Source organism: Camarhynchus parvulus, chromosome 4, assembly GCF_901933205.1.
Source record: "Camarhynchus parvulus chromosome 4, STF_HiC, whole genome shotgun sequence".
Taxonomy (NCBI): domain Eukaryota; kingdom Metazoa; phylum Chordata; class Aves; order Passeriformes; family Thraupidae; genus Camarhynchus; species Camarhynchus parvulus.
Genome location: NC_044574.1, coordinates 9,693,861 through 9,721,675, shown reverse-complemented (window position 1 = coordinate 9,721,675; position 27,815 = coordinate 9,693,861). Strand labels below are relative to the sequence as shown.

The 27,815-nt window shown below is 39.0% G+C and overlaps 2 protein-coding genes across 3 annotated transcripts in view; one reads left to right on the top strand and one right to left on the bottom strand.

The window, feature by feature from the left end:
* Positions 1-4,246, bottom strand: part of GRK4 (G protein-coupled receptor kinase 4) — a 39,191-nt gene extending 34,945 nt beyond the window's left edge. For both annotated transcript variants that reach the window (XR_004060679.1, XM_030947272.1), the window contains exon 1: positions 3,965-4,246. Coding sequence is in view for 1 of the 2 variants with exons in the window: in XM_030947272.1 (XP_030803132.1) it covers positions 3,965-4,016 (52 nt within the window). In the remaining variant the exon portion in view is untranslated. The remainder of the gene's footprint in view (positions 1-3,964) is intronic.
* A 241-nt stretch (positions 4,247-4,487) lies between these two features.
* Positions 4,488-27,815, top strand: NOP14 (NOP14 nucleolar protein). The gene is made up of 18 exons (XM_030948119.1): positions 4,488-4,974; positions 7,169-7,303; positions 8,092-8,233; positions 8,792-8,937; positions 9,357-9,494; positions 10,677-10,799; positions 11,931-12,062; positions 13,207-13,534; positions 14,809-14,939; positions 15,145-15,230; positions 16,841-16,976; positions 18,816-18,917; positions 19,705-19,858; positions 24,422-24,581; positions 24,918-25,065; positions 25,991-26,109; positions 27,034-27,189; positions 27,513-27,815. Exons 1-18 carry the CDS (start codon positions 4,777-4,779, stop codon positions 27,610-27,612), a joined length of 2,634 nt encoding a protein of 877 aa, XP_030803979.1. The 5' UTR covers positions 4,488-4,776; the 3' UTR covers positions 27,613-27,815.

Below are 27,815 nucleotides of genomic sequence, written 5' to 3'. Positions count from 1 at the left end.
CTGAAATGAATTCGGGGCTCACTCAAAGGATTTACTGAGAGTGACTGAAATAAAAACAGAAGATATAAATATAAAGAGAAATGTGAACATAAAATAAAAATTTGAGGTGGAACTCTTGTTTTTCAGAATAACTTTGTTTATATTTATTACTTCTCTCCATTTATGGGACAAATTCTTCAATGTCCTTCAAGTGAAACTAATTTCAAATATTTTTCTGCTGGGAAAAAAATGAATGTGCTAATTTCTCTGTTCTGGTACACAACTAGAAAACATATTCTTGTACACTACTCTTTCACACAAATCTGAGTAAGGAGAACATGGACTACCTGGTGTGAAAGATTGCAATCTCAGTTCATACATCACTATCACTTAATACTTATGTGGTTCTATACCTCAGTTCCTGCACTTCAGCACTCCTAAGATCGAGTTTGAGTTTGCTTTATAATCTCTTGTTTTTCTACTGAGTCACCTGTGCTTGTTCCACCACTGGGTTCATCTTAAGAGGAGTTTTCCCCTTTTTCCTTCCCACATACAGGTTTCTCACCAAGAGTAATGTATCACAAGAGGGAAGAGCAGGATTGACACAGAGGGCCACTTAACCCTCAGGCAACCCCCCAGGCAACTGGGACAGGGAACCCCAAAACACCTTGCACTGCAGCTTTTGTCTGAAGGCAAATCCCTCCAGGGACAGGCCAGCTTTTGGCAGAAGCGGGTCAACTGAAAAACTGAAAAAGGAAAGGAAAACTCCCAGTAAAGCACCCAACTCCTAAATCTTTCATCCATGGAGTACCAAAGAGTATTTTGTTAATAACATCTTCTAGTTGTAGGTACATTCAAGAATCATATATTATGTTATCACTAACACCCACATGTACAAAGAACTGGCATTTGATTATTTACCAAGTGGCTTTAAAAGAGGATAAGGAATCCTGATGTCTTCCCTTCTTATCATAAAGAAATGTTGCAGTTCCTACAGAGACATTACAAGTCTTTAATAAAAGAGATAGACTTCTATTAAAATGGTGTTTTATTAAAAGCTATGAACATCCTCTTAGAGACAAAAGTTAAACTTTTGAGGCTGGGGGGAAGCTGGGGTTTCGTATGACCTGAAAAATGGAATTAGTAAACTCCTATAAACAGACATTATCCTCACACAAATTGAATTAGAAGATTCACACCTCTAATGAAATAAGCCAACAGTAAGACTGAGTGAGCAGGTAGATAGTCTAGAAGCAGAAAGCAAGAGCACTTTCTTTTTTATTGTATAAGAGAAGAAAGTAACAAGAAGACATTCATTTTACCTGAGTTCCTTGCTCTCTAATAACATAGATCAAATTTACTTTCGATGTATCAAATCAGATTTAAGTGGTAGACATGAACTTTGCTGTTCAAGGTGTGCTGATTCTGCACACCTACAAATGTAAAACCCAAATGATTTTCACATTCTATCAACATTCACATCCAGAAGTATTAGAGTACCTAAAATTAGAGGAAAATTATGTGTACAAATATGGTGTATGTGCTCAGGTAAGATTTGGTGTTATTTATTGGGGATTTCTACATTCTCATTAGGCACCTGTCAAACTGTTTCATCAGAAGTGGACAGATACACATCTTTTATTGTTTCTATATTTACAAAATGAAAACAACATATCTCTGGGGTTAAAAGACTTTGCAAGATGTATTCAAGGGTACAACCTTTTACTACTCTCATCTTCATCAGAAAAGAGTCTCAAGTTGGACTGACCCATGCCACAATTAAGCCTCACTGATTTCTTGTGACATGAACCACAAAGAATAAGAGCCCAGTAATTTACATGTTATTTTATTTGCTTGTACAACTGATTTGTTATCCAGGTGAACAACCTCTCTCACCTACACAGAAGAGAAGGATTACTGACATAGCTAAAGCCTATACATGAAAATAAATGAAGCTGCTATTGTACATTAGCTTTGGAATTTACTTTCTTCCACAAGAAATAATTGTGCACTTTTCCATGCTATCCCACCTCTCCATACACTATAGAGTGCGATAATAGAAATGTGGGAAGGAAAGTAATTTGAAAGTCTCCTCTTCTGTCCCAGTTGTGAGGCTGTTTTAGCAAAGAATATATAAAAACATCTATCTCAAACACTAACTTCACAAATCCCATTGCCTTGCAATGGAAGGCACATAAGAACAGAGCTGGGACAGGGATTTTATGGAGTGGTCTTGACAGATGGAGTAAACCAGACGTTCCCAGACCAGCCAGAGCATGCAACAGCCAGAAAATACTTTCTTTTCAAGGAGGGTTTTGAAAAATGTGACATAAAAAGTACCCTATGCACAGGGGTTGAGACCTGAAAAGGTAAAAGACCTTCTACCAATTGATCAATGGAGTCCTAGAGTTTCAAAGCCAGAATTCACTTTTTTTGTGCATGCTTACACAACAGAGCCCAGGCCAATTGAAGGTACAGAGAGTAACAGATGATTACCATTACTTTTTAAAGTTTCACGGCAGGTAAAACTGATCTTCACATCAGCTGCTCTCAGACTTCCATTTAGTTCATTAAAATATCTTGTTTGGTCAGTTCTACCACTATAATTTATTTTAAACACAGTGAAACCTTAACTAAAGAGGCAGCCTGACATTAAGCGTCCACTTGAAAGCCTCTGCAGATTACCACTCCACTCTTTGTGGTGAGGGTTTGGGCACAGTAAAGTTTTTGAGCCAGATTCCACTTTCCCTTCATTTCTCAGATGACTTCAATGCAAATTCCAAATTCAGGCAGCACCACCACAGACATGTTACCGTCAGTGAAACCAGCCAAAACATGTCCTCTAGTTTGAGGTGGTCTCTTCAGCTAAGGTTGGAAAATGGCCCAAAATTGTGATCACTGTTCTGTTTTTTAAACCCCACTTCAAAGTCAAAAAGCTGATTTTCCTCTCTTGCTGCTTAAGGCAAATTTAACTGGATACACATATGGCGTAAGTGCCAAACCCATTTAGAGATGGAGGAACTTGCAAAACATACAGAGGCAGATTCTGCTGCTCTTACTCACTTTAAACAGCTCCAGCTTAACTAATGGGACTTCTCAACACAATTAAGACAAGCAGGATCCAATCCAAAAAGAATATGCACATTTCAAAGTTGAAAAAATATACTCTGCACAAAGTACACTGGTAATCCAGGGAGACATTCAAGTGGCCAGTTAATGGACAGTTATATACACGAAAAAGCAGTAGGACAATCTTAAAGTCAGGATGTTTTTTTTAAACAGCAGCCACGTGCTACACTAAAACTAATTATCTACCCAAAACGTTTGTTAGCTGGGGGGAGGAATCTGCAGCTCAAGGTGTTCTGGGGAGTCAAACTGTAAGTGCTAATCCAATGGGAAAAAACACACTTTTGTATTACGATAATACAAAATAATCGACTGCAAAGTACAGGTCACATTCAACAGCTACGTTTTTCACAGGCAGGAATTTCAGCAAGATGGAGTGCAAGGTTTTTCCAGAGAAGATTTATGTCACTTGATCGTTCATATCCATAAGCATTTATATTTATAAACAAACCGAGAACTTACAGACTAACGACCTTTTTAAAACATCCGGTAAAAACACTATTAGAATCAAGGGGGAAGGAGGAAGGGGTGTTTTTTCAGAAGCAAAGCCACAAGCCGGTAACTCCGAACAGATCCCGCGGGAGGAGCAGGGCAGGTGCCTCGGGGCACTGCCCGGGACTCACTGCCCGCCCGGGAAGGGCTCCCGCCGCCACCTCCAGGGGTCCCCGCCCCGAGCAGACCCCCAGCCCGGCAGCCTCTCCTCCCTCCCAGCCTCTTCTCCTCCATCACTTCCTCTCCCCCTCCTCGCGGGCCCCTTTACCCCTCACCTCAGACCCTTTTCCTCCCCCAACATACGTCCTCAGCCCGCCCCGCCTCGAACTCCCGCTTCTCCTCCTTCTCCTCGCCCCGCGGCTCTCACCCTCCCGGGCTTTCAGCAGCACCGTGTTGGCCACGATGTTCTCGATTTCCATGGTCGGGGGCTCCTTCCCCTCAGGGCAGCCGGAGCGGAGGCCGCCCCTACAGCCTCCTTCGCCCCCTCCTCCAGCCCCGCCACCGCCGCGGCGCCAAGCCTCGGCTCATCCGGCCCCAGAGGACCTCAGCACTGCGCTCGCCTCTTCCCCATCACCCGCTGCTCGCCCCGGCACCGCGCTCCCCCTCCCCGAGGGCGGAGACGGAGAGCAGGCAGCGCCCTCCCGCCCCGGCCATGGCTCCTCCGCCCGCCGCAGGCAGCACCGCCCCTGCGCTGCCGCCCCCTCATAGTTACTGGGACTACAAGTCCCAGCAGGCAGAGCGCGGTGTGCCCTGGGGACACACGCGCGCGCGATGCCTCGTGGGTCTGCTGGGATATGTAGTGCGCCAGACCTTCCCCAGCCTCGACCCAAAGCGGGCGGGGAGCAGAGCGGCAAATATCGCGGTACTACGGCAGGGCTCTCGCGAGAGGTGGCCAGCTGCCGGCGCGCATGTGGTAGTGCTGGGCCCGGCGGGGTGAGGGGTGCGCTGGGGCCGCGCTGCTGTGTCGTCTCTTTTCTCCCTCCTCTCCTCCGCTCCCTCCTCTGCTCCACGCCCCTCTGGCTCTCACGGACCTGTGGCTGAGGGCAGAGGTCAGGCCAAGGGGGAATTCGGGGGGTTTTGCGCCCCCTCCGCGCCATTTTGCTCGCCCCGTTTGCTCCTCCACGCTGAGGGCTCAGCCGCTGCCTCCCCCCCGCGTCCCCACGGGCAGCCGGAGCAGAGATGGGGAAGGCGGCGAAGCGGAAGAAAAAGGTGTCAGTGCCCTCCACTGCAAAGGGCCCCGTGAAGTCGGCCATGGCCGTGGTCAAGAGCAACCCCTTTGAGGTGAAAGTCAACAGGCAGAAGTTTGACATCCTGGGGAGGAAAACCAAAAATGATGTGGGGCTGCCGGGTGTCTCACGCTCCAAGGCCATCAAGAAGGTAAGAGGACATGCAAAGCAGGGAGGAAGAATGGTGTCTGTTGATGTGGGTGTCTGTGATAAGGCTGGAGCCCTCTCAGGTGGAGTAAGCGCCCAGCTCTGTTGTCACAGCAGGAGTGGCCGGTCCCCTCTCAGTGCTCAGGGGGTGATGCAGAGCTCGGGAATGGCTCCGGCCAATGCAGCCCCCAGGGCTCAGTAGTACAGCTCTTCACTATTCCTTGGTGGGAATGGTTCTCTTCTCAAGTTACCCAGGTCCACAGTACAGTGGCACGTGTTGTCGGTGAATAAGTACTGGACCAGAGTCAGTGTTCATGATCTTGGTCGGTCCTGGTCATCCCAGGATGTTCAGCTTCTTGATAGTGTTGTAACGGTGGTATAATAGTGAAAGATTGAAAGAGCACTAAGGTCGGGATACAGTGAGAAATGTGTAGCTGCAAAGAAACTACTGTTGATATGGGAAACAAATGCGGGTGATTTTGTGTGCACAGGTTGAATAGTCGTGTTGTAGAAGTATGTTGGGATTTAATGATCTGTTCCCCGCTGTCATATGAATGACCATACTGCTTAAGAGTAAATTTTTTACCTTCAACCCTTGTGCCATTTTCAGAATGCCTCTTTTTCTTTCTCTATTGCCATCAGTAGCTACCTTTCCAAAATCTTTGGTGCTTAAGGGACAGCGTGTCATAAATTGCATCTGGGATTCCAGCAGCCTGCCTTATTCTTGAGTGAAACATGGGAGTTTTTAGTGGTCTGTCACTTCACACAAACCAGCAAAGAAGTTTAAACCTGTGTAGGTTAAGTTAAAGCTGAAAAAAGGGCAATTTGAAAGTATGTCCCTGAGATTCTCTGACATGTTACATACATGTTGTTGAACAGAATTTAAAGCACTTATTGGGAGGGCAAATGCAGTGAAAACAAAGAGATATTGTATCACGTTATGTGTATTGTGAAAAGTTTTTTCTTTTTTATCAATAGGAGAAGTAATCAAATAACTGAGTACAAAAAAAGCACAGAAATGCTTTTTGATATCCAACTTACTAAGAGATATTAATGTTCATATACAGTGTCTCACCTATAGAGACAGTGTAAATGAACATTATACACTAGTGTATAATGTACACATTATACATTGTAAATATGTACATATTGTACATTACAAATATGTATAGTGGTCACTGTAAGAAGTAAATAGAAGGTAGAACTGGCACAATATTAGATGAAATCTGAGTTTTAGTGTCATTTAGTGTCATATGAAAATTGTGAATGCTCAGTGAGGCTGCAGAGTAGGAAGGAGTAGGAAACCCAGCCTTTTCCTTTAGTGCAGCACTTTGTGAGGTTCTGGTAATGTGAATGGCACAGTATCTTTTTCACATTGACAGTAAGACTCTGTTAATGTGCTTTAAATAAAAATGGATATTTCTTGGCCTAAACACAGCCAAGATTTTTTTTCTTTAGAAACTGTATAATATCTTCAGCATGAAATTATAAATTAGCTTTCAGATTTTGTTACTATTAGTCAAGATTTTAGAAAACTTCATGAATGTTGTACATCACATTTTAGGATTTGGGATTTTATTTCATAATAAGATAAATCAGATATTTGTCATTAATTATGCATTGGAAAGTAAACCTGTCTCCTTACCTGTCCCAAAAATAGAGCACATAGTAAGTACCTTGGATAGGTGTAATAAGCTTCTTTTTACTGACTTGATGTTTGACTTCCCCACCCTGAACAGTGACACAGGGGTAGATGTGTGGATCCACTCGAGGCTTTTATGTCTTAGGTGAAATGACCAAAAAAAATTCAGCTGACTTTTGCTGGCTTTTTTTTTTGCTTTCTTTAATATGTTATTCTTTGTTTACTAAGCTTGAGACATGTCAGAATTCTTCAGTGTAAATGCACAGGTTTTGAATGTGATAAAATAAAGGTGAGATATGGTGTAACATTTTGTCTTCCCTTGGGTGCTTATAAGAGAACTTAATTTGAATGGATTGTATGAGGTTCCCATCTTTTCTTCATGTTAATATTTCCTTCTCTTTCATTGCATTCTGATAAATTATTATTTCTGATATGATGGTAGTATAAAGATTACTATGTTATTATTACAGGATACTGTGGATTCTTTTACGTTGGCTTTGGAAGTAGTTACTCTCTGTTCTTTCAATTTTATCTCCTTTTGTCTTTTTCCTTCCAGCGCAATCAAACGTTATTGAAAGAATATAAAGAAAGAGAAAAGACAAATGTGTTTAAAGATAAACGTTTTGGTGAATATAACACCAAAATCACTCCTGAGGAAAAGATGATCAGACGATTCACTCTGGAAAGACAGGTAAATGATTTTAAAAAAGGAAAAAACAAACAAGAGAAAGCCAAACACAAAGCCACAAGGCACACTTGAATTTTTAGGTTGGGAGCACCCTCTTAATAGAATGTTTTGCAGGACAGTTCTTTATTTTTGATTTTATAGGTTTAGAACTTACAAAAAAGGAATTTTTCATAGAAATAGAAATTTTTTCATTAAACCTTTCTTGTTTTGCCAGATAACTGTTTGAAGTAGAGGTTTCTTTGAGCACTGGCATGCAAGAAAGCTAGTTATAAGCAGATTCATTGATTAGTTGGTTTTCTTTGACTGCTTTGTTTTAGGAGTTAAATTAGGAAAAGGTGGTCACCATCAAGTATATTCAGTAGCTGAGCAGAACTCTGTAACTTGCTGTCATTCTGTAGTGTGAATTGAATGTGCAGTACTGTCCTTTCTGCCTCATCATACTCAGTCTCAGAATTAAGCAGTGTAATTTTTATAGGTTGAACTCTATTTCATTAGGCCTGAAATGCAGTGGTTAAAAATTGATTTTACTGTTACACAGATAAAACTTCAGCTTCCCTAGGTTTCCTGTGTTAGTCCATTTGTACATTAGTGTAAGAGAGACATGACTCTCTCACTTAAAATGTATTTGAATGAAAATATTGGTCTGACAGTGTTCTTATTCCAGTTAAATTCCAGCAAAACACTGGAATAAGAATCTCTTCAACTAGCACTGAAACTAAAGGCTGTGTTATTTTGTTGCTTGGGAACTAAAGATCTTTTGATATTTCATTGGTTTGTTTTACTGTTCTTAGCAAAATTATGGAAAGAAGAATATCTATAATCTTAATGAAGATGAGGAATTGACTCACTATGGCCAATCTTTGGCAGAAATTGAAAAACTAAATGATATTGTTGATAGTGACAGTGACACAGAAGAAAGAGGAACACTTTCAGGTAAGAAGTGCCAGCTGGTGTTTCACTGGTAATTTTATTACTGGTGAACGTGTACATCATTTGTTCAGTACTGTCTCTCAGTGAATGTTCTTGGTTGGAATGTTTAAGCCAGATTTGATTACTTCTTAGTCACACACAGACCAGCTCTCTGGATTTTAGCAGGGACGTACTACTGGCAAGCTTCTTTACTCTGTGAGCTTTTCACCATAAACAGGTACCTGGATTTTGAGCCCTTTGGCCAGAATCTAAAGTGTGAGTTTTGTGGTTGCTTTCTTGGATCTTTGGACCTACCTGTTGGATGAATACAGGGAAAAAACATGATCCTACCTCATCCCGAATACCTGTCAGTGTAAATTATGTGTCTGACATAATCTCTTTTGGTATGGCCATTCTCATAGGGATGAGACTAATGCATGATTGGTTCAATAGTCAAAATTGATCCCATTCTCAAAGAATAGGGAGACACTGTCCCAGCAGCAGCAGTTTTGTCCCAGCAGCAGCAGTTTTGCAGTCATGTGTGGATTTGAAAGATTCACATCCTACTTTTTTTTTCCCTAGCTGAATTAACTGCTGCTCACTTTGGAGGGGGTGGAGGCCTCCTTCGTAAAAAAGTATCAAGTGAGCAGCAAGATGAAGAAGAGGAAAAACCCAAGTCTAGGAAAGAACTAATTGAAGAGATGATAGCCAAATCTAAACAAGAAAAGGTGAGTTTTTAGCCCTGAAGTATAAATGAGCATGATTGAGAAGCTGTCACCATTCCTGTACTTGTAGAATAGAAAAACAGGGCATAGCAAGCAAATGAGGAAGCTGTCTGAGAGGAGTCCAAGCTCCTTGAATAAAGTCTGACTTTGTAGGCATTTTAGATATAACTTGTATATCTGCCATTGTTTTGTATCCCCAAATCTCCCCTTTTCACACCTGCTTTCTGAATGCAACCCTTGTGCCATTCAGCATAGCTCTATACTTCTTCCACAAAGAATGTTTGCAGCTTCAAATTTTTAAATATTTGAAATAATTCATTTGTTAAATGAATGTTAAATGTGTTTTGATTTTTAAATTGTAAATGCTATGTCATGTCCATCTGAATATAACTGCTGTATTTGTTTTTGTTTTATTTTTCTAGCAAGAGAGGCAAATTCGGAGAGAAAGTGCCTTAGAACTGACAGAAAAGCTTGACAAAGACTGGAAGGAAATCCAAACCCTTATTGCCCGGAAAGCCCCAAAGTCAGAGAGGAAGGACAAAGAAGTAGAAAAACCCAAGGTGAGGTTTTAGCTAAACTGATTTCATTGGTTCTGGTAACTTGTAGTTTTGACTTGCAGTGGCTGAACTATAAGGCCAAGTTATCACTTCATAAAACAAAATGTTTACTGCTATTCACAGTGAAGGAGTGCTGCAGTTCTAGAACAATCTTACAGTTGGAGGAATATAGGGATCTGTGTGATTTCTCTGATTTTAATTAGTTTGCTTTTCTTTAATTATCAAGTGAGAGACAGATTGCAGACTGAACAATACTCTTGACTACAGCTTATTTGTAGGACAAATAAATTTTTGAAGAATTAAAATTGTTGGGAACACTGACTTATTTTGAGTGCCTTTGGAGTGTTCCTTTGATGAAACAGCTAGTACTTGACAATAGACATTTCCTTGTTGAAATTGGGCTCTGTCCCTTTCAAAAAGGGAATGAAAATAATTTACTTCTGAATAGATATCGTATGGTCTCATGCTTTTTCTCTCATTTGTATTCTGTACTAAGGGAAATAAACTTTTAAATGTAAGAATAGGCATTCTGTTGGGCTTTTTTATTTTTCTTGTAGAAATGTGTATTTTCTTGCAGAACATCATGAATTTCCATTTATTGTTTTGCAGTAGAATCCAGATTTTATAACATCAGTTAACTAGTACAGTCTTGCATTAAAACTGATTTCAAAGTACAACAGAAGATAGTGGACCAAAAGTTCATATTTTGGAGTATTGATTTTTGGGTTTAAGTTGCTCCATGGCATGTTGAAGATCATTGAATAGTAGCATCCCTTTTTATTTTCTTTAAGCAAGACTTCTATGTAGTGGAACTAGCAAAGGCTTATCTCATGTGACAGTGTAAAATGAAATGTAAATTAATAATTTATTAATTCTTTGAGGGTGTTTTGAGGGTTTTTAAAGTAATATGTAATCCAGTTATTTTTTAAGATACTCTTTTTAAGTTTTTCAGTTGTGAGTAACTTAAGTAAGGAAAGGGGAAATTCCAGGAGAATTTCTCTTCAGCTATTCTTACCATTCCTTATCTTAATTCTGAGTTGAGTGTTTTTGCAGCTTGATTTGGAAGCAGTCTTTTCCTTTAATCTTAACAGTCTGATTTCTTAGCTGTTAGTCTGGCAGAGGGATGGCTGCAAAGCAGAATAATGAAACTTAAGATAATAAACAATTGCATAAATATTTCTTTAGCCTGATGAATACGATATGATTGTTCGAGAACTTGGATTTGAGATGAAAGCAAAACCTTCAGAAAGGCTGAAGACAGAAGAAGAATTGGCCAAAGAGGAGCAGGCCAGACTCCAGAAGCTCGAGGTATACCATTTATGGCTGAGATTGTTTGGGGCCTGTCTTTTGGGAGTGACTGCTTAAATTCATTCCTTGACCTTAGATTGTAAGTGGCTGTACTAAACTGCAATTTGTCAGAGGGGGAATTCAGGAAATCTTCTGTTAGTGTTTGTAATCTGATACTAAAACAACAACAAAAAAACCCATAGGCCTAGTATGTGACTGTGGAGGTTTATGAAATGAGTCAATCTTCCTTCAATAAAAATGTAATGTTACTTTGATTTGCCTTTAAATGTTTTAAATTATTCAGAGTTGAGAGGTGCTCCTAAGTTAGTGGAGTACTAAGTTGCACAGCAGTTAAATTAATACACTGGGCAAGTCATTTATTGCTCTCTTCTGTTGTCGCAAGAGCCTTTCAGTGGTAGCACGTGCATAGCTTTGCTTTGCAGTGGGATGTGAATGTCTTGGAAATGTTGCATGCTATTTCTGTTACCTGGAGCACTGAGTCTTACGGGAAGATGGAATAATTTGGCAAATGTTTCACTCTTTTTTTCTTTCTTTTTGTTTTGGTATACTAAGAACACATTTAAGACTCTAGGGAATTCAGTACCTTCAGATTACGTCAGAGCAGCTCAGTATCTAATAGCAGAACAGAGAGATACTTTTTTATTTTCTGCTCTTACCATCTTGGAGTTTGATGCTCAGTCCGTATCCCAAAAATCTTAGGATATGGTTGTGTTCACTACAAGCTTATTAGACACACATGAAACAGATAAACACTGCAGAATCCTGAAACACTTTGGAAGCTTTTATTTTTTAGTAATGGTGTCCCATAAGCAGAAGAGCTAAGTTTTAAAGTAAGAGAGCACAGTGCTTCTGGTTACCCCAGTTTTAAAGCCTTTAAAATAAGCTAATCCAATTGACTGTGTGCTCTAATCAGACTGTACTCCCTACAAAAAAAAAAGGTATTCTCAGCTTTTGCCCATAATTTCTCAAGTGGCTGGGTTTTTTCTTTACACCAACTTTTTGAGTAATCCAAATTAACTGGTTTTTCCTTGTGCTTTCATAGCTGTATTTGAGAGATCTTCTGTTTTGGTGTGGTTACCTGATTGATGTATATGTCTCACATCTGGATGTGGTATTTCTTGTGAAACACAGGCGGATCGATTACGTCGCATGCGTGGAATAGATGAAGAGGCAAATAAAAAGAGACCCAGCCACATGTCAGCTGATGATCTAGCTGATGGCTTTATCCTGGATAAAGATGACAGACGTTTATTGTCCTACAAGGTAAGGTTTAAAGTTTATGAATTTGCAGAGGTCTGTAAAGAAGATTACGAAAAACAGTTGGCAAGTGAACTCTGTGGAGGCTTTTCGTTCAACCTCCTGCTCAGAGCAGGGTCAACTATGAAATCACCAGTTTACTCAGATCCAGTCTGTTCTTGGAAAATCTCCAAGAATGGAGGCTGCTCAGAGAGATGTGCACTGACTGCCCTTAACCGTGAGGAGGATTTTTTAATATCCAGGCTAAATAAACCCAGGTCTGCCTCTCCTCACAGAGCAGATACCCCAGCCCCCAGTAGTCTTGGTGACTTTCTACTGAATTTGCTGCAGTTTATCAATACCTTTATTGTATTTGAAGGCTCAAAACTGAATGCTGTGTTCTGTGTGGTCTTACAAGTGTCAAGTCTCCTGACTGTATTCTTGCTGTTAGAGTATTAGAGTAGCCTTCTCTGCCACTGGCCTCCTGGGTTGAAGAGGAGGCTCTTTGGCATTTCTGGTTTTGTTGGTTTTTTTTTTTAATTTTCACTGTATTGATTGAGCTTCCACTAAATTTCAGTCTGAAGATGAGTAGATTTCTGACATGTCTTTGATTAAAGTGGCAGAACAACATAACCTTAAAGCTGATATTACCAGTCACCCTGACTGTGGTGCACATCTGTGCTGATTCTGTCTTCTCATACGCAAGTAACAAGGGAACTGCATTCTCCCTGAAGGGGGCAAGACCAGTTGGGAATGTGAATTTAAACTGGTGATTAATAAAATCAGGATGGGACCAAATATGTATCTGATAGGCTATTTTAACACATAGAAGGAACATATTTTTGTACGAAGAATGTTCCTGTAAGTGATGTTGAAGTCTTTTCTGTATCATCTGCTAGTTTTCCTTCTGTGTGGTTTCTTTTATTCCTCATATACTATCTCTTCTTCCAATTTCTTACAACCTCTTGAAAATACCCTACTTTTTTATATCTGTATGTATGTTCTCTCCCTAATATCCTTTATTGGCTGACACTGCTGGCATTCACTGCCTGGTCAGGGTAGAAAGACTCAAATTCTCTTGATGCATATTTAAGATAGCTTTGCATGGTGATTGTGTTGAGGTGCTGCCACTTTATCAGTGTTTTAACTGACTTGTTTTCTCTATGGACAGGATGGAAAAATTAATATTGAAAATGATGAGGAGAAAGGGGAGGAAGGAGAGGAAGAGGAAGGAGAGGAAGAAGAAGAAGAGGAGGAAGGAGAGGAAGGAGATCATGAAAATGAAGAAGAAAGTCAGGAAGAATCTGCAAGTGAAGATGAGGAGGACAGTGCTGCAGATGGCCACTCTGATCTTGAATCTGATCTTGAGAGTGAAGGAGAAGCTGCAGAGAATAAAGAAGAGGAGAAAGACAAGACAAATGAAAATGAATCACAGAATGTGGAGAAATTGGATCCAAAGAGAGAAGCTGCCAAATCAGAGCTTCCCTATACATTTGCTGGTAAGCAAAGGACTGATGCAGAGATCCCTTGTTGTCAGGGGTTTGTAAAACCCAGTCAGTTTCTCTGCCCTGTAGGTTTTACATTCATTCATGAAATTTTGCTTCATAGTTGTCTTCTACTATTCAAAGAGCAGCCAGTAGCTGTTATTCTTAGGGAGCAAACCTAATCATGCTTGGAGAAGTAGGAACCAGATCTGTTTCATCCCACAGCAGTTTCTGTGCCTCTGAGCAGCGTCAGAATTGGAAGATAAAAACAGGAGAGTAAAATAAAAATACCTGTGCTCCTTTCTTAAGGCAACCAGCTTATCCTATCCAGAGTGCTACTGTTTTACCTAAGAGAAGCCAAAACAGTATACTGTGATCTATACTTACAGTTTCTCTGGTGTTTGGACTGACATTTTTGTCAGAAGATGCTTGGAGAGACAAGATTCTGAAGTTTAATCCCTGTGATGTAACACTGAGGTATTGTGGAGACACTCAGAGTTTGACTGGTCTTGGGTCCATGCCTAGCAGGAAGGAGGAGACATGTTTCAAGTAGTACACAAAACACTCATTCATATTAAGTACATAATTCATCTAACTATTGTCCTAGTGTAGATTTCTCGAACAAAAGTATCTGTTGCAAGATTAAACAACCTTCCAAACAACTTCCTTAAGTGCCTGTGTTTTTTCTTCCAAAGAAGATGACTTACTACACAAAGCCTTTTGAATTGAATTCAGGATGTGCTTTAACCAGAAAGCAGTCATATTAAAATAACTCAAAAAAACCCACAGCTAGTTAGGATGTCTTCTAGCATGTTGAATTCTGTAAAAAATTAAATATATGCCAGGGTTGTTGGGTTTTTGGTTTCTTTAAATAATTTTCTATTTGTGGCCATATTATTAACTTTTCTTCATGTTCTTCACACAAAAGCTAATTGGGTGTGAATGAAACACAAAGGTAAATGTATTATGGTAAATTTTTGGTTGAATGTGTGTTTAGGTTTAATTCTGCTTTGTGTCAACATAGTTGTGCTGCTCAGCTTACATGGTAGAGGATGACGAGTTTTAAGCATTGAAAAACATGTTATTTTCTGACTTATGTTCATAGGAAAAATGCTACATATATGCTAGTAGAGTATTAATGTTTAAAAGTTAATTATTTAAAACATTTCTGGTGTCTTTTTTTTTTGAACCATATAATTTTCAGATTGGATATTTGTTGCACATTCACTTGAATTAAAGATGTAAAGTTTGAGATTTTTTTATGGTCAATTTTTGGTTTTATTTTCTAGTTCCTGAGTCCTATGAGACATTTAAGTCTTTATTGTCTGGAAGAACAATAGAACAACAGCTTATTATACTGGAGAGGATTCAGAAGTGCAATCATCCAAGCCTTGCAGTGGGAAACAAAGCAAAGTTGGAAGTATGTTTTGTTTTATGTTTAAAATAACTTTTAATTTCCGAGTAAATTTTAGTAAGTATTCAGGGAGCAGTATAAAATATACATGCTTCTATGTTGTGAGTAACAGTAGAATTAACATGATAATCTTAATTTTCTAAATCTGTATCACTGTTCAAGAATATGTACAATGAAGAAAGACTTAATAATTTTAACATATTTCTTGCAGAAATTGTTTGGCTTCCTTTTGGAATATATTGGAGAGTTAGCAACTCTGGATTTACCAGAGCTCAGAACAATTGACAGACTGGTCCTGTAAGTATTAAATCCTATGGACTTTTGCTCCTTCAGGGTTTAAAGAGAAAAGCTTCCTAGAGTAAAGCATTTAGCTTGTTGCTTGTTTCAAATATCCTGTAGAACTTGTTGGCAGCTGGTAATTATTAGACTTTATGTTTTAACTTTGTTTCACGTGTTACTTGATCTATTAATTGTACCAAGAGATTTTCAAAACCTCAGAATGTATTTTTTGATCTGCAAGATGATTTTGTGGGTAGTGGATAAGTAATACCATATATGCATGAAACTCATTTCTAGGAGGTTATTTAGACAGCTGTTAAAGGATTTTAAGCTTTGCGCTGACACTGTGCAGTTTCTGTTGCAATCTCTGTTTTTTCCATGGGCTTTAGTTCTGTGAATTCACCGAGAGAGCTAGACAGAAATGGAATTAAAGTGTTACAATGAGCTCATCTGGAAGTTCCAGCTAAACACTTTGCAGGAAGTTGTCAGTTTGGCACTGTTGTCTTCAAGTACCTGACAGGCAGTTAGGCTGTAAGGAGAGAGCCAAGTTTGTCTCACAGGTATACAGCAAAGGACAAGAGTCAATGGGCAAGGGCTGCAGCAAGGGAAATTGCTATTAGATTTAAAGAAAAAAAGTCTTCTCAGAAAAGGTACTGGACATTAAAAATTAGTTTCCCAGAGAAGCTGTGAAGTTGGAGAAAACTTAACAAAGCTGTGAGCAACCTGATCCAGCTTTGAAGTTAGCCATGCTTTGACCACGGGGCTGCGTCAGATGATCTCCAAAGGTCCCTTGCAAACAAAATTGTTCTGTGTTTCCTATCTTTGCAGAATAGGCAGGTTTCTTTCAAGTTATTTTTATGTAGTTTTCAGCGTATTTTTTTATTTCCTGCTAAAGTCGGTAAGTTTTTCAAAATCTGTTCCGTGCAGTATTAGCATTCATTGCTCTGTTGCATTCATCAGGAAGAGCTCTGACCTATTGATACTGTCACACATGGTTTGTACCAAAGGGTAAATATGTTTTGATTCTCTTATAGAACTGGGATACATTCATATCTCTGCAGACAAATTTCACTGAAAAATGCTGGGAGACCAAACAGATTCAGGCACCAGACTGCATATGCCCGTAGGCACTAAGCATAGGCCAGGAGCTGATCTAACTTTGTGTTCGGTCTTTTTTTTCTTGTTTGCAGTAATCATTTTGCTAACCACATTGCTGCCTTACATGTTGTTTAATATTGCCTAAGAGTGTTTAGAATAGTGGGCTGTCTAATGTAAGCCAGCATACTTCACTGAAGTAATATCTAAAGTCAGGACATTCAGAAGGATACATCATAACCATAGCTAATGATTTAAGAGTGTATTTTAAAGTTTAAAATTATTTTTCATATAAGATTTAGAAACCTACAACTCAGGGATTCTCAGAAGGCCAAATGAAAAATGCACGTCCCTGTAAACTAAAGTATTACAATAATAATTTATATTCTAAAAAAGGAACATTTGTGGCAGGCAATTTGTCATTGTTACAATACAGATGGAACACAAGAAATCTTCCTATGGGTGCTTAAAAATCAATTTTTTATTAACATCAGTGACATAACTTGATTATGACTTAAATTTCTCGTTAATAGGCCATTGTACAATCTTTGCCAGATGTTTCCTCAGGCAGCCAGTGACAGTATCAGGTTTATCCTTCGAGACGCTGCACACGATCTGGAAGAAGTAATTGAAGTCAAAGGCCGTGCAGCACTTCCAGGCTTAGACACGGTAACAAATCCACATTGCTGGGATAATCTCTTTGCATTAGTAAGAATGGTAATTAGTGCAGAATGACAGTAGGTAGTGAATTATCAGCATCTGTGACATTCTAGGCTTTTTGATATTTTAAATTGCCGTTCTGGAGATAAGTTGTAACAAAAGCCCCACAACAACAAAAACACCCCACCCCTAAGAGACAAACAATACACACACACATTCTGCAGAATAGAAGTGTGACTGTGGAATTAATAAGGGAAAAAGATCTAAAAATTGTCTCTCCAGTTTTCATAGCAGAACACTGTTTTCCTGATGAAACTTAAATTGGTAGTTTTAGGAAGAAGTGATGTTATCAGTTATGTTGTGACTTCTTTAATTGTGTTAAGTACAAATGTATAAAAATTGTGCTCCATTGAGATGCAATATCTCTGCAGTATCTCTTGGGTTAAAAAAAAAGCAAAATAAAAAACACCCAACCAAAATAAAACCCAAACAAAAAACAAAAAAAAAAGAAAATATTATGGATCTAAAATTACAACATTTCTTAGTACCTTATATATGATAATGGCCAAATTAGTGACTTCGAAATAATTTCTTTCCTTGTTGTATTGGTAATAGCCCATTTTCACTTGCCATGTTAAATGTGAACAGATTCCTTTTATAGTGTCTAAGTAAATGGCTCTTGGAGAATTCAAGAAGGAAGCATAGGAAAATGAGTATTTTTAAATTGTAGTAAAGTTTCGAAGACAAACCATAAATCTAATTCAGAGGGAGCTACTTGTTTTCTGTCAGCTTGATGAATTGCTGCTGCCTAATGGAATAATTAGACTATTGAAGGAAAATGGACTGAAGCCTTGATTCTTACAGCTTGGAAGATATATTGAGTTGTTTTGAAGAGTCTTTGTTCAGGATATTTGGGTTTTGCAGGAAATGTATTGTCAAGAGCTTTTAACTTTATTTTAATTTGTCACACTTAGAACACCAGTCACAGTTCTGGCTTTCATTCCCTCCACTGGACTTTGCCAAGTAGCAGGCTATCATTAACTTTTAAAGTGGAATTATATCACTTTGTATTCTCAAAGCACTTGTTTGAATGAATATTCCATAGATCAGCTGTCTTAGTAGGCTTTTCATATGCCTGCTGTTATCTTGGCCTGCAATTCAGAATATTTAGTAACCAAAACACTTCAGGAGAGTACTTGTTCACAGTCGAGGAGGAACAGAGAGGAAGCAACGAAACTCTGCTTCCATCTGGTTTACTGTGCAAATATCCACTTAAATAATTTTCATAATTACCTTGCAGCTGATGTTTAATTCCATATGATCTTGATAGGTCACTCAAGTCCCCTTCAGTAAAAGTGTACCTAATCACTGCTTAGTTCTTTTGCCTGCAACTGTTTGTTGGTGTGTGCCAGTGCCTGAGGACTCTGGTCACTTCATTGTCTGTGTTGAAGCCTGGTTGAAAGGTGTCCCAGGTCCTGTGTGGCCACGTGCTCCTGAGTTTGAGGTGTGAGAGTATGTGACTGTGGTGACCTAAAGGGGATCAGATGGGGTTCTCATGGAGTAAAGGGGGTTGGGAGGCAGAGTTCCTTCTTAGTTGTTCTTTCAGCTGCCTCAATCCAATATTAGACCTATAATGGATGTCTCATAATTGATATTCCTTTTTCTCATCTAGTTGTCTCAGTAAATGAGTTGTGTACATCATACCAGATTTCTCAAAATTATGTATATAGTAGTATTTTTGACTATTGTGTAGCAGTTATTCATTCAAAAGTTACATATGTATAAAGTCAAGGTCCTGGGAGTAATGTCTTAACTATATTTTGCCTTATTCTGTTTTTGTGCAATCAGCTTATTTATTTGAAAATTGTATCTCTGCTGTTTCCAACTTCTGACTTCTGGCACCCAGTTGTAACACCTGCTTTTATGTACATGAGTCAGCTACTTACTAAGGTATGTCTGTGGTGTTGTACCTCAGGATTATATTATTACATATATTATTTCTTCCTCAGACTCCCAATATGTATGTTAGTATTAATGTATATAGTGGAAATGTGCTTGCATAGGCAGCTTTGTTTGGTATAGCCACAGATAGTAATTGGAACAACGGCTGAAGAGGAAAACACTCTTGCAGGCTATAGTCCAACTCACAAAACCATATCTCTTCAATTTTTCAAGCTGTCACAAAGTAATTCCTTCTGTGGTAAATTACATGAGACTAATGGAACAGATTGAATACAATCTGAAGTCATTCATTAGTGGTTTCTTTTCCATATATTGCATTTCTTCATACTTGAGAGGTTATTTACTTAAAAATTGTCAGTATTTGTTTTCACTGAAAATGTACCTAATGCAATGCATTGAGTTAAAATATGTCCTTATTTTTCTATCCTAATATCCTGTTTATATGTTTCGAAAGTCTTGAGCTAATTGCTCAATTGCTGCCAAGTTGCTCAGAGCCTTCTATTTCACTGATTCATTTCTGAAGGATTTATTGTTTGTGGTTTAGCACCTTCTAGTGGCTAAATGAGTTCTGATATACCTGTTACTCAGTTCTGCAGATACTCTTCAGTTGAGGACTAGGGAAAGCCAGTGTGGGTCTCATCAAAGATCAAAGGCTGTAATTTTATAGATTTCAAATGCTTACAATGTAGTTAATAATTCATCTTTTTGGGAGATTCTGTATTTGTGATGTATGGACTCTTAGTTAGGAATATTTTGTTCTTTTTATTTCTTTTAGTGTCGCATTACAACATTGCAAGATGTTATTAAAGGGTTGTTTATATGCTGCTTGTTCGTGGAATATGTATCTCTCTCCAGAAGATTTGTACCAGAACTCATCAATTTCCTTCTTGGAGTACTTCACATCTCTCTACCCAAAAGCCAGGCCCAGGGTGAGTTTGTTTAGAGTAAATGAGTATTTCATTTAGAGTCCATTTTACTATTGGGGTTCATCTTTTAAATTTTTGAATACAAATATTTCACACTGATTTCATTGGTTTTGAACAAAAGGCCAAAATCATCTGCAAGTTCAGCCAAACACAACCTTGATTCTCGGGCATCTTGTTATGAACTAGATCCTCTTGTGTTGTTGGCAGGAAGGAAAGGACTGAACTTATTAAAGGAAATGAACTCATGTTGGCCACAGTGTAGTATTTTTGCAGTGTTGTCATTCTAAATAGACTGTGTGATTGGACTGTGTTCTGAAATACAGAGTTCCTAATGGATTCCTGATGAGTACCCTGTAAGTTCACAGTGAGGCAGCAGCTCATGCTGCAGATACCCTTAATCTTCAGCTAATAGCCATATCACCTAAATGAGAGATATGTATCACAAAGCTGGTGCTTTTCCTTATTTGACATGGATTTGTAGTACTGTAATAGAGGGCAGCTATCCCCACAAGCAGGATTTGTAAAATAAGTGTATAAACTTGGCAATTTGCACAGACAACAGGGATAACAAAATTATCTTTTCAGTGTGATCCCTATGTTAGTAATTTTTTTTTTATTTTGCTAGTCCCTCTTCAGTTTTTTTTCTTTTATTAATTTCTGTCTTTAAAGTTGTTCTGGTTCTGGAGCTCTTTCTGTTAACCAGTTCAGTTACAATAATTTGCTTTTGAGGAGTTTTGTCAGAGCATAATAACTAATTAATGTGTTAATATTTCTGTCTGGGCACAGCATGCAGGAGGAGACTCTGCAGGCAGGATATTACCAAGTGAAAATTGGAATTATTTGATAAACTCACAAGATATCTGGGATTTAATGAACTACACACTATGTATTAGTATGCTTATACCTCTTGATAAGATCCTTAAGAATGTTCTCTAAATAGTCATCAGTCTGCTGAGGAAGGTTTAGCTTCTGTCTAAGTACTTCAGTAGTACTTAGTACTTCAGTAGGCAGCTCCCTTCCTTTCTCTTCAGGACTTTTTTGCCTTTCCATGCTGCTTTTTTTTTTTTTTCTATTTTGAATTTTTGAGCTACTACTGATGCCTTTTCTCAACAAACCTACCACCGCAGTTTCACCTTTATTATCTGGCATGGCTGTACTCCACAGACCTTTCCCTAGCTGCTTCTCCCAGCTTTGCAGTTTCTTCTGAAGTGTGAGCCAAGGTTACACAGCTGGGCTGCATCAGAGCTAAGCCCTGGACTCTCAGAACTCCAACAGCTGAACCCTTAGAAGGAGGTGGGAAGAGGTTATGGAGTGGGTGGGTTACGTAGTACTAGAAGTATTCTCTCCTTTGTGTATATTAGCAATATTTGATCTGCAGAGGGTTTTGGTAAAGTTAAAATACAGGATTCTGCAAAATTAGATAAGATACCTGAAAAAATTTTAGCAGTAATCATTGATCATCAATTGTTACCTTGTTTAAAATATTTCTTTGTGTTTCTGCTAATGATTTTGTGGTAGTTAAATTTGAATGGTGTTGATTTCTGTTAGCAGTGAGGAAAACCTCAGTGAAAGATAGATAAGAGGCCCAGTGTTCTCTTTGAGAGCGTTCCAGTCAGTGTTAATGTTTTGAAGATCCCAAGGTATCCAGTTTTGTTTTTAAATATTCATGGTGGAAGTTTTTCTGGTAGTTGTGATGGTTAAGCTATCAACAAAGAATATTTTAAATAAGTAGACATGGAGCTCTGGAATGTTGATGCACTGTCACACCAAAAAAATTCTCAGAGTTCAATTTTAACATTAAGTAGAGTCAGCAAGTAAACTCTTAATGTTTTAGTTTTATTCTCTTGATCCATAAATTTCTCCCATGAGAAAGATATATCGAATGCAGCTTCATAAGAGACTGAAATACAGTCAGATTTAGAGTAAAAACTATTACCTTAAAAAAGAAAAGCTGTAGGTGGAGGGAGTGGGAAGGAGCTGTCATGGTTGATAGCTTTAGCTAATTGAATTGTTAATGAGATCTGCTATCCTCTCACAAGTAAAGCAGATCATAAAACTCACATATCTTAGTTCCTGATCTTGCATAAGCCTGTGTGTGTCATGATCTCCTACAACTTCGGGTCTCAAACCTTAAAAACCTTTATTTAAATATACTGTCTTCTGGCTTGTCTTTGAAGAGCCATGTACAGGTTGTAGAGTAAATAATCTGAACTTAAAGTTTGAAAAAGTTTTCAAGTGAATTTCACTGCAAGCTTGCAGGACATAAGGAAAACAAACAGGGGAAAAAGACCCCCAGGGTCCAGCACAGAGAATGCAAATTATTTTGTCCCTTAGCCAAGAAATTGCTCAGATGCTTCTTTCATGTTGCTGTATAAGTAGTTTCACAGATCAGCTTGTGATGTGTGCATAGGGATTCTTTAGTGTTTTCCATATGCCCTGCTCCAGTACATATTCTGTGTTCCATGTTCCTCTCGTTTTAAAGCCCTCAGCTGGAGTGGGAAAGAACTTCACAGTGTGTCTGAGGGTCCTGCTGTGGGCTCACAGGAGAGGCTCTGTGGCTGCAGCTGTGGAGCAACTCTCCCTGCTCCAGCTCACTGTGCCCCATGACCACCTTCTGGCCAAAGCCTTCTGCTTGTGACCCCATGGGAAATCCTGTACCTGCCCTATCCTCTTAAGTACATCCAGTGGTCCATCCTGGACCCAAGCTGCAGTTTAACTGTGCATCCTGTTTCCCACAGGGCAAATGTGAACCTACATGTCTTAACTTTCCCCATCCACAGAATGAATCAAAGAATTGCAGAATGGTTTGAGTTGAAAGGGACCTTAAAGGCCATCTAATTCTAAACCCCCTGCCATGGGCAGGGATACCTTCACTAGACCAGGTTGCTCAAAGCCTTATCCAACCCGGTCTTGAACAATTCCAGGACTGGGGCACCCACAACTTCTCTGGGTAGCCTGTAGTCCAGTGTCTCACCACTCTCATAGTGAAGAGTTTCTTTTCATCTAGTGTAAATCTACCCTCTGTCAGTTTAAAACTGTTACCCCTCATCTTATCACTACACTTCCTGATAAAGAGTTCGTCTCCATCTTTCCTGTAGGTCTCATTTAAACTGGAAGGTTGCTGTAAGGTCTCCTCAGGGCCTTCTCTTCTCTAGGCTGAACAACCCCAGCTCCCTCAAATGGGAAGTGCTCTGATCATCTTCATGACCCTCCTCTGGATGCTCTTGAGCCAGGTCTGTGTCCTTCTCTGGGGACCTCAGAGCAGAACACATTCCTTCAAGTGGGATCTCATGACAATGAAGTAGTGAAGACTCCCCTCATTCGACCTGCTGAGCTTTGGTTGCAGGCCAGGATGCCTTGGCTTTCTGGGCTGCAGGGACACATTGTCAGCTCAGAATTTGGGTTCTCATCCACCAATACCCCAAGTCCCCTGCAAAGCTGCTCTTAATCCACTCATATTGCCCAGTCTGTATGCATGTGTAGGATTGCCCCCACACACATGCAGGACCTCACAGTTTGTCTTATTGAACTGCATGAGGTTCACATGGCCCCACTTCTGAAGCCTGGGTCTCTCTGGGTGGCATCCCCTTCCTGTAGAGGGGGACAGGAAGGACACCAAGAAGGACATCAAGCACACCACTCACCCTGGTGTCACTTGCAGGCTTGCTCAGGGTGCACTCAGTCCCACTGTCTGTGTCCCCAGCCAAGATGTTCAGTAACACTGGTCCTAGGACAGACCCTGATGGACCCTCCTCATAACTGATCTCCATCCAGACATGGAGCCATTGGCCACATTTGGGGCTGTGACCATGCAGATAATTGCTTATCTACTGTGTCATACACCTGTCAAATTTATGCCTCTCCAGTTTAGAGACAAGGATGTTGCTCAGGACAGTCTCAAATGCTTTGTACAAATCCAGGTACATGATGTCAGTTGCTCTTTCCTTACCCATCAGCACTGTAATCCTGTCATAGAAGGCCACCAAACCTGTCAGGCACAATTTGCCATTGATGAAGCCATGGTGCCTGTCACTGAGCACCTCTGTGTTTTGCATGTGTTTTGTCATGGTTTCCTGGAGGATCTGCTCCACAATCTTGATAGGCACAGAAATGAGGCTGATCAACTTGTAGTTTACTGGATCTCTTCTCTTTCCTATTTTAAAAATAAGGATTTTCTCCCTTTTTCCAGTCACTGGGAACTGCAACTTTACAAATACGAAAGTAGTTTAGGAGCTTTATCTTGCCAGTTCCCTCAGGACCCTCAGATGTCTAAGGTCCCAGGGACCTGAGCACATTCAGGTTCCTTAATCTCAAGCCTGACCTTCTACAGTGGACAGTACTTGGTTCTGCCAGTCCCTGCCTTTGGATTCTGTGACTTGGGCAGTGTGACTAGAGCACTGACCAATGTCCCCATGCTCCAGTGTTTTCCATTGTTTTAGAAAAATTTAATACAGATAGAAATATTTTTAAAGGTAGTACAGTTAAAAATGTAAAATGAGTTGGCTGTTTTTCTTCAGAAGGAATGCATAGAAGTGACCTTGTTTAATGACTGTTCTTGGTTTGCAGGCTATACTGTAGTGCATCCCTTTACACCAGTGGGGAAAAATCTAGAATTGCTGTGGGTGTGCGATGAGGAGGATCTGAAAAGTTGGGAGAAGCAAAATGTGCCATTGAGTATTGTGACTAGATTCAAGGAAGCCAGCAGAACAGAGATAAATCATACCAGGTATGTAAGAAGTGCAGAACAGAAAAAATACCAGATCATCTGTTGTGTCATGTCAGTGACAGTGCTCTTTAGATGTAAAAACAAGAGTAGAGGATAGTTCTGCTGTGTTCAGTGCACTGACATAAAGATTTGTTGCTGGTGGAATTCTTTTGGTATTTGCTTAGGAGAGAGAAATTTTTAGTCTGAATTAACAACTATTTCCAGTTGTAACTGGTTCTTTCAAGCAATCTTAATGGATTCTGCTAACAGTCCAAATTTAATTAATTCAGTTGATTTTATTTGAAAATCCACTGCAGTTTTTGCATGTGAAATTGTTAATTTTTTGTGCATTAACAGGTTATCATGTCTAGCCCTGTGTTTTGACCTTATTAAAAAATGTGCAGCTCTTTATGAATCTTTACCATCATTCCATGAAATAATGCATCCTGTCAGAATACTCCTTACAAAACATATGCCAATCAATGAATATCCTGAAAAAATGCAGGTATGTATTCCTCAGGATTTAAATAATCAATATCTTTGTTTTATTAATAAATTCTGTGATCTTCATCTGTGAAAAAAAAAACAACAAAAAAAACCTACGCAACAAGTATAAGCATTAATTTTTTTGAGGTTCAGGGATTTTGACATTCCTGTGGAAAAAACAAAAGAGCAGAGAATATTTAGAAAAGGTATTTTTCCATTGTATATGTTGCCTTGCCTATTTAAATGAAGAGAACAGTGCTTGGCTTGTAATAATGTAGCATTCCATGAGTGACATAATTTATAAGAGTAATATGGACATCTGGTTGGTCTTGTACTTTTGTAGTGAATCTGTAAGACCTTGGTAAAATAAATACATGTACCAAACTGGGGAGGGAAAACTTACAACTGTATAGGTAAAATGAACATAAATATACCTGGTCAGTACCTTACCTAGGACAGTTGGTGATTTTCTAGAAATGAGATTCAAATTTTTAATCTGTCTCTTCTGAGTGTAGCAAAATCATCTTTTCCTCAAAGAAGCATTGTAAAATGTCCTTAGAGAACAAACTTTATTACTCAGATGAAGCAAATGGCCTATGTTTTTTGCCATCAAATTAAAAAAAATGGTCATTGTTAGAACTACCATTAAAGGAAGAGTCTGAGTTGAACTGCCTTTAGTCTTGCTTCTTCCTCTGTTAGGTGAAACTACCAGCAGGCAGACCTTTCTTATTGTTCATGATACCATTTTAATAGACTTCCAAAGGCTTTTAAGAATTATCCACCTTGGATTACAGCATGTCAGTGTTAGCAGTGCCCTCATGAGTAGCTGTGACTTCACCCAGGGAAAAAATATGTGGGGAGAGCATTTCTGTTGATTCAGTTTACAATAGCTTTTGATTGATGGTGGCTTTGATATGCTTTTACAATCTGTTCTGCCTTTTCAGGAATGGTATCACAGTGCTCTGAAGGAGCTGGAGAACAAAGTAAAACACTATACCCCACTGGTATGTGAGAAAAAGAAGCCAGTGCCATTGAAACAGTATACTCCTAAAATTGTGAAAGTGTAAGTAAAGAACACTGGATGCAAAGGAAAGGTGCATTTAAACCTTAAGATTTGTAGCAAGCTAGAAAGGATTTGGAAAGCAGGACACAAAACAACTGTTTTTCTGCTACATTTTGTGTATAATTCACAAGGGGGCATCTACTTGTGTGATAGGGATGGAAAGAAAAAAAAAGGAAGGAATTTTGAGAACAAATATTATCTTGTAGGAAAAATAGCACTGAAAGTCAACTCTTGCCCATATAATGAATTGTAAATTAACAAATTTCAAGATGATTAGATTGTTATTATCTGGTCAGGTGCTTTACTGAATGCTCTTGTCAGGCACTCAAGTCAGAAGAATAAGAGTCAATAGTTCATAAGGTATATGAAATATATGATGGTACAAGATGGATGGTGAAAAACACTAATTTAGTTTTGTAGATAATAGAACAGTGTTCTGATTTAGGAAATCTGCTTTATATTGGCTGCTGATTTATTTACTCATATTGGTTATCTGCAGGGGCACAAAGTGTCTACTTTTATTTATTCTAATAATTGAAGAGGACAGCTTTGCTCTGCCATACACACTTATCCCCAAGTAATTGATCAGACTTCTTCTGTAAAATGCATCTGCTGAGAAGGTCTGCAAAAATTTAAGATGTATGGGGAGGTTCCATCTTTCTCCAGATGTCTTCAATTCTTTTAGTCTAGATTTTTTAATCTGTTCAAACTGCAGGCTGCAGATGGGGAATTGAAGTGCAGTTAGAAGGTCTGGTGAGTGTTTTTCCAGTATGTTCATTGGGCAACTTCTTATTTTGCAACTTATCCATATAATATGCAGGAACTAAAATACTGAGTTAGTTTTCATACAAAACCTCTCCTTATAAATATGAAAAAGTTGTGGGTTCAAGGTGTTCTGTGCTCACACATACATTCTTATTTCAGCTTAGAGTTTGGAAGAAAGCAGGCAGGCAGCAAGAAGGAGCAAGAAAGGAAGCAGCTGATCCAGAGGCACAAACGTGAACTTAAAGGAGCCATCCGTGAGATTCGGAAAGATAACCAATACCTGGCTAGAATGCAGCTGTCAGAAATCATGGAGAGGTAACGTAGCCTGTGGTTCAGCACCACTCTGGGGCTTGTCCTGCCATCTGTTCATTTCTTCACTGTGTGCCAACCATACTAAAATAAAATGGGACAATTTGAGGGAAACCAAACATTTTTTGATACAGATCATTTAAAGTGTTTTTAACTTTGCAGTTTCATTTCTCTAGTTTAAGAGGATGCAAAATGTTTTTATTTAAATGGTGTGTTGGTGAAATTAAAGAATTGTGGGGCTTTTTATAAATAATTATTCTCCAAGTATACTTATTTTCCCTAATATAATCTTTCTGAAATATCTTTTATGTTGATTGTTTGTTTTACAGAGATGCAGCCAGAAAAAGAAAAGTGAAAGAGCTTCTTGGTAGCCTTGCTACACAGGAAGGTGAATGGAAAGCAATGAAAAGGAAAAAATGGAAGAATTAACTGGGACTATCTACAGCAGGAAGCTTACTGCCATATAAAACACCCCAATCATGGCTTTTCAGCAGATTTTAATTGCATTTTTTGGATGCATTCTTTCTGAGGAGAAGAAAATATCATTGGATCTGTTTGAAAAAATTAACCTGCTTATTAGGAAAATCCACAACTTTTCATAAGGAAAATAAAAATAACACTTTTGTACGTGG

Coding starts and splice junctions, on each gene's coding strand:
- NOP14 (XM_030948119.1), top strand. CDS start 4,777: ATGGGGAAGGCGGCGAAGCGGAAGAAAAAGGTGTCAGTGCCCTCCACT. Junction 12,063..13,206: donor GACGTTTATTGTCCTACAAG/GTAAGGTTTAAA, acceptor CTCTATGGACAG/GATGGAAAAATTAATATTGA. Junction 18,918..19,704: donor TGAGTCAGCTACTTACTAAG/GTATGTCTGTGG, acceptor TATTTCTTTTAG/TGTCGCATTACAACATTGCA.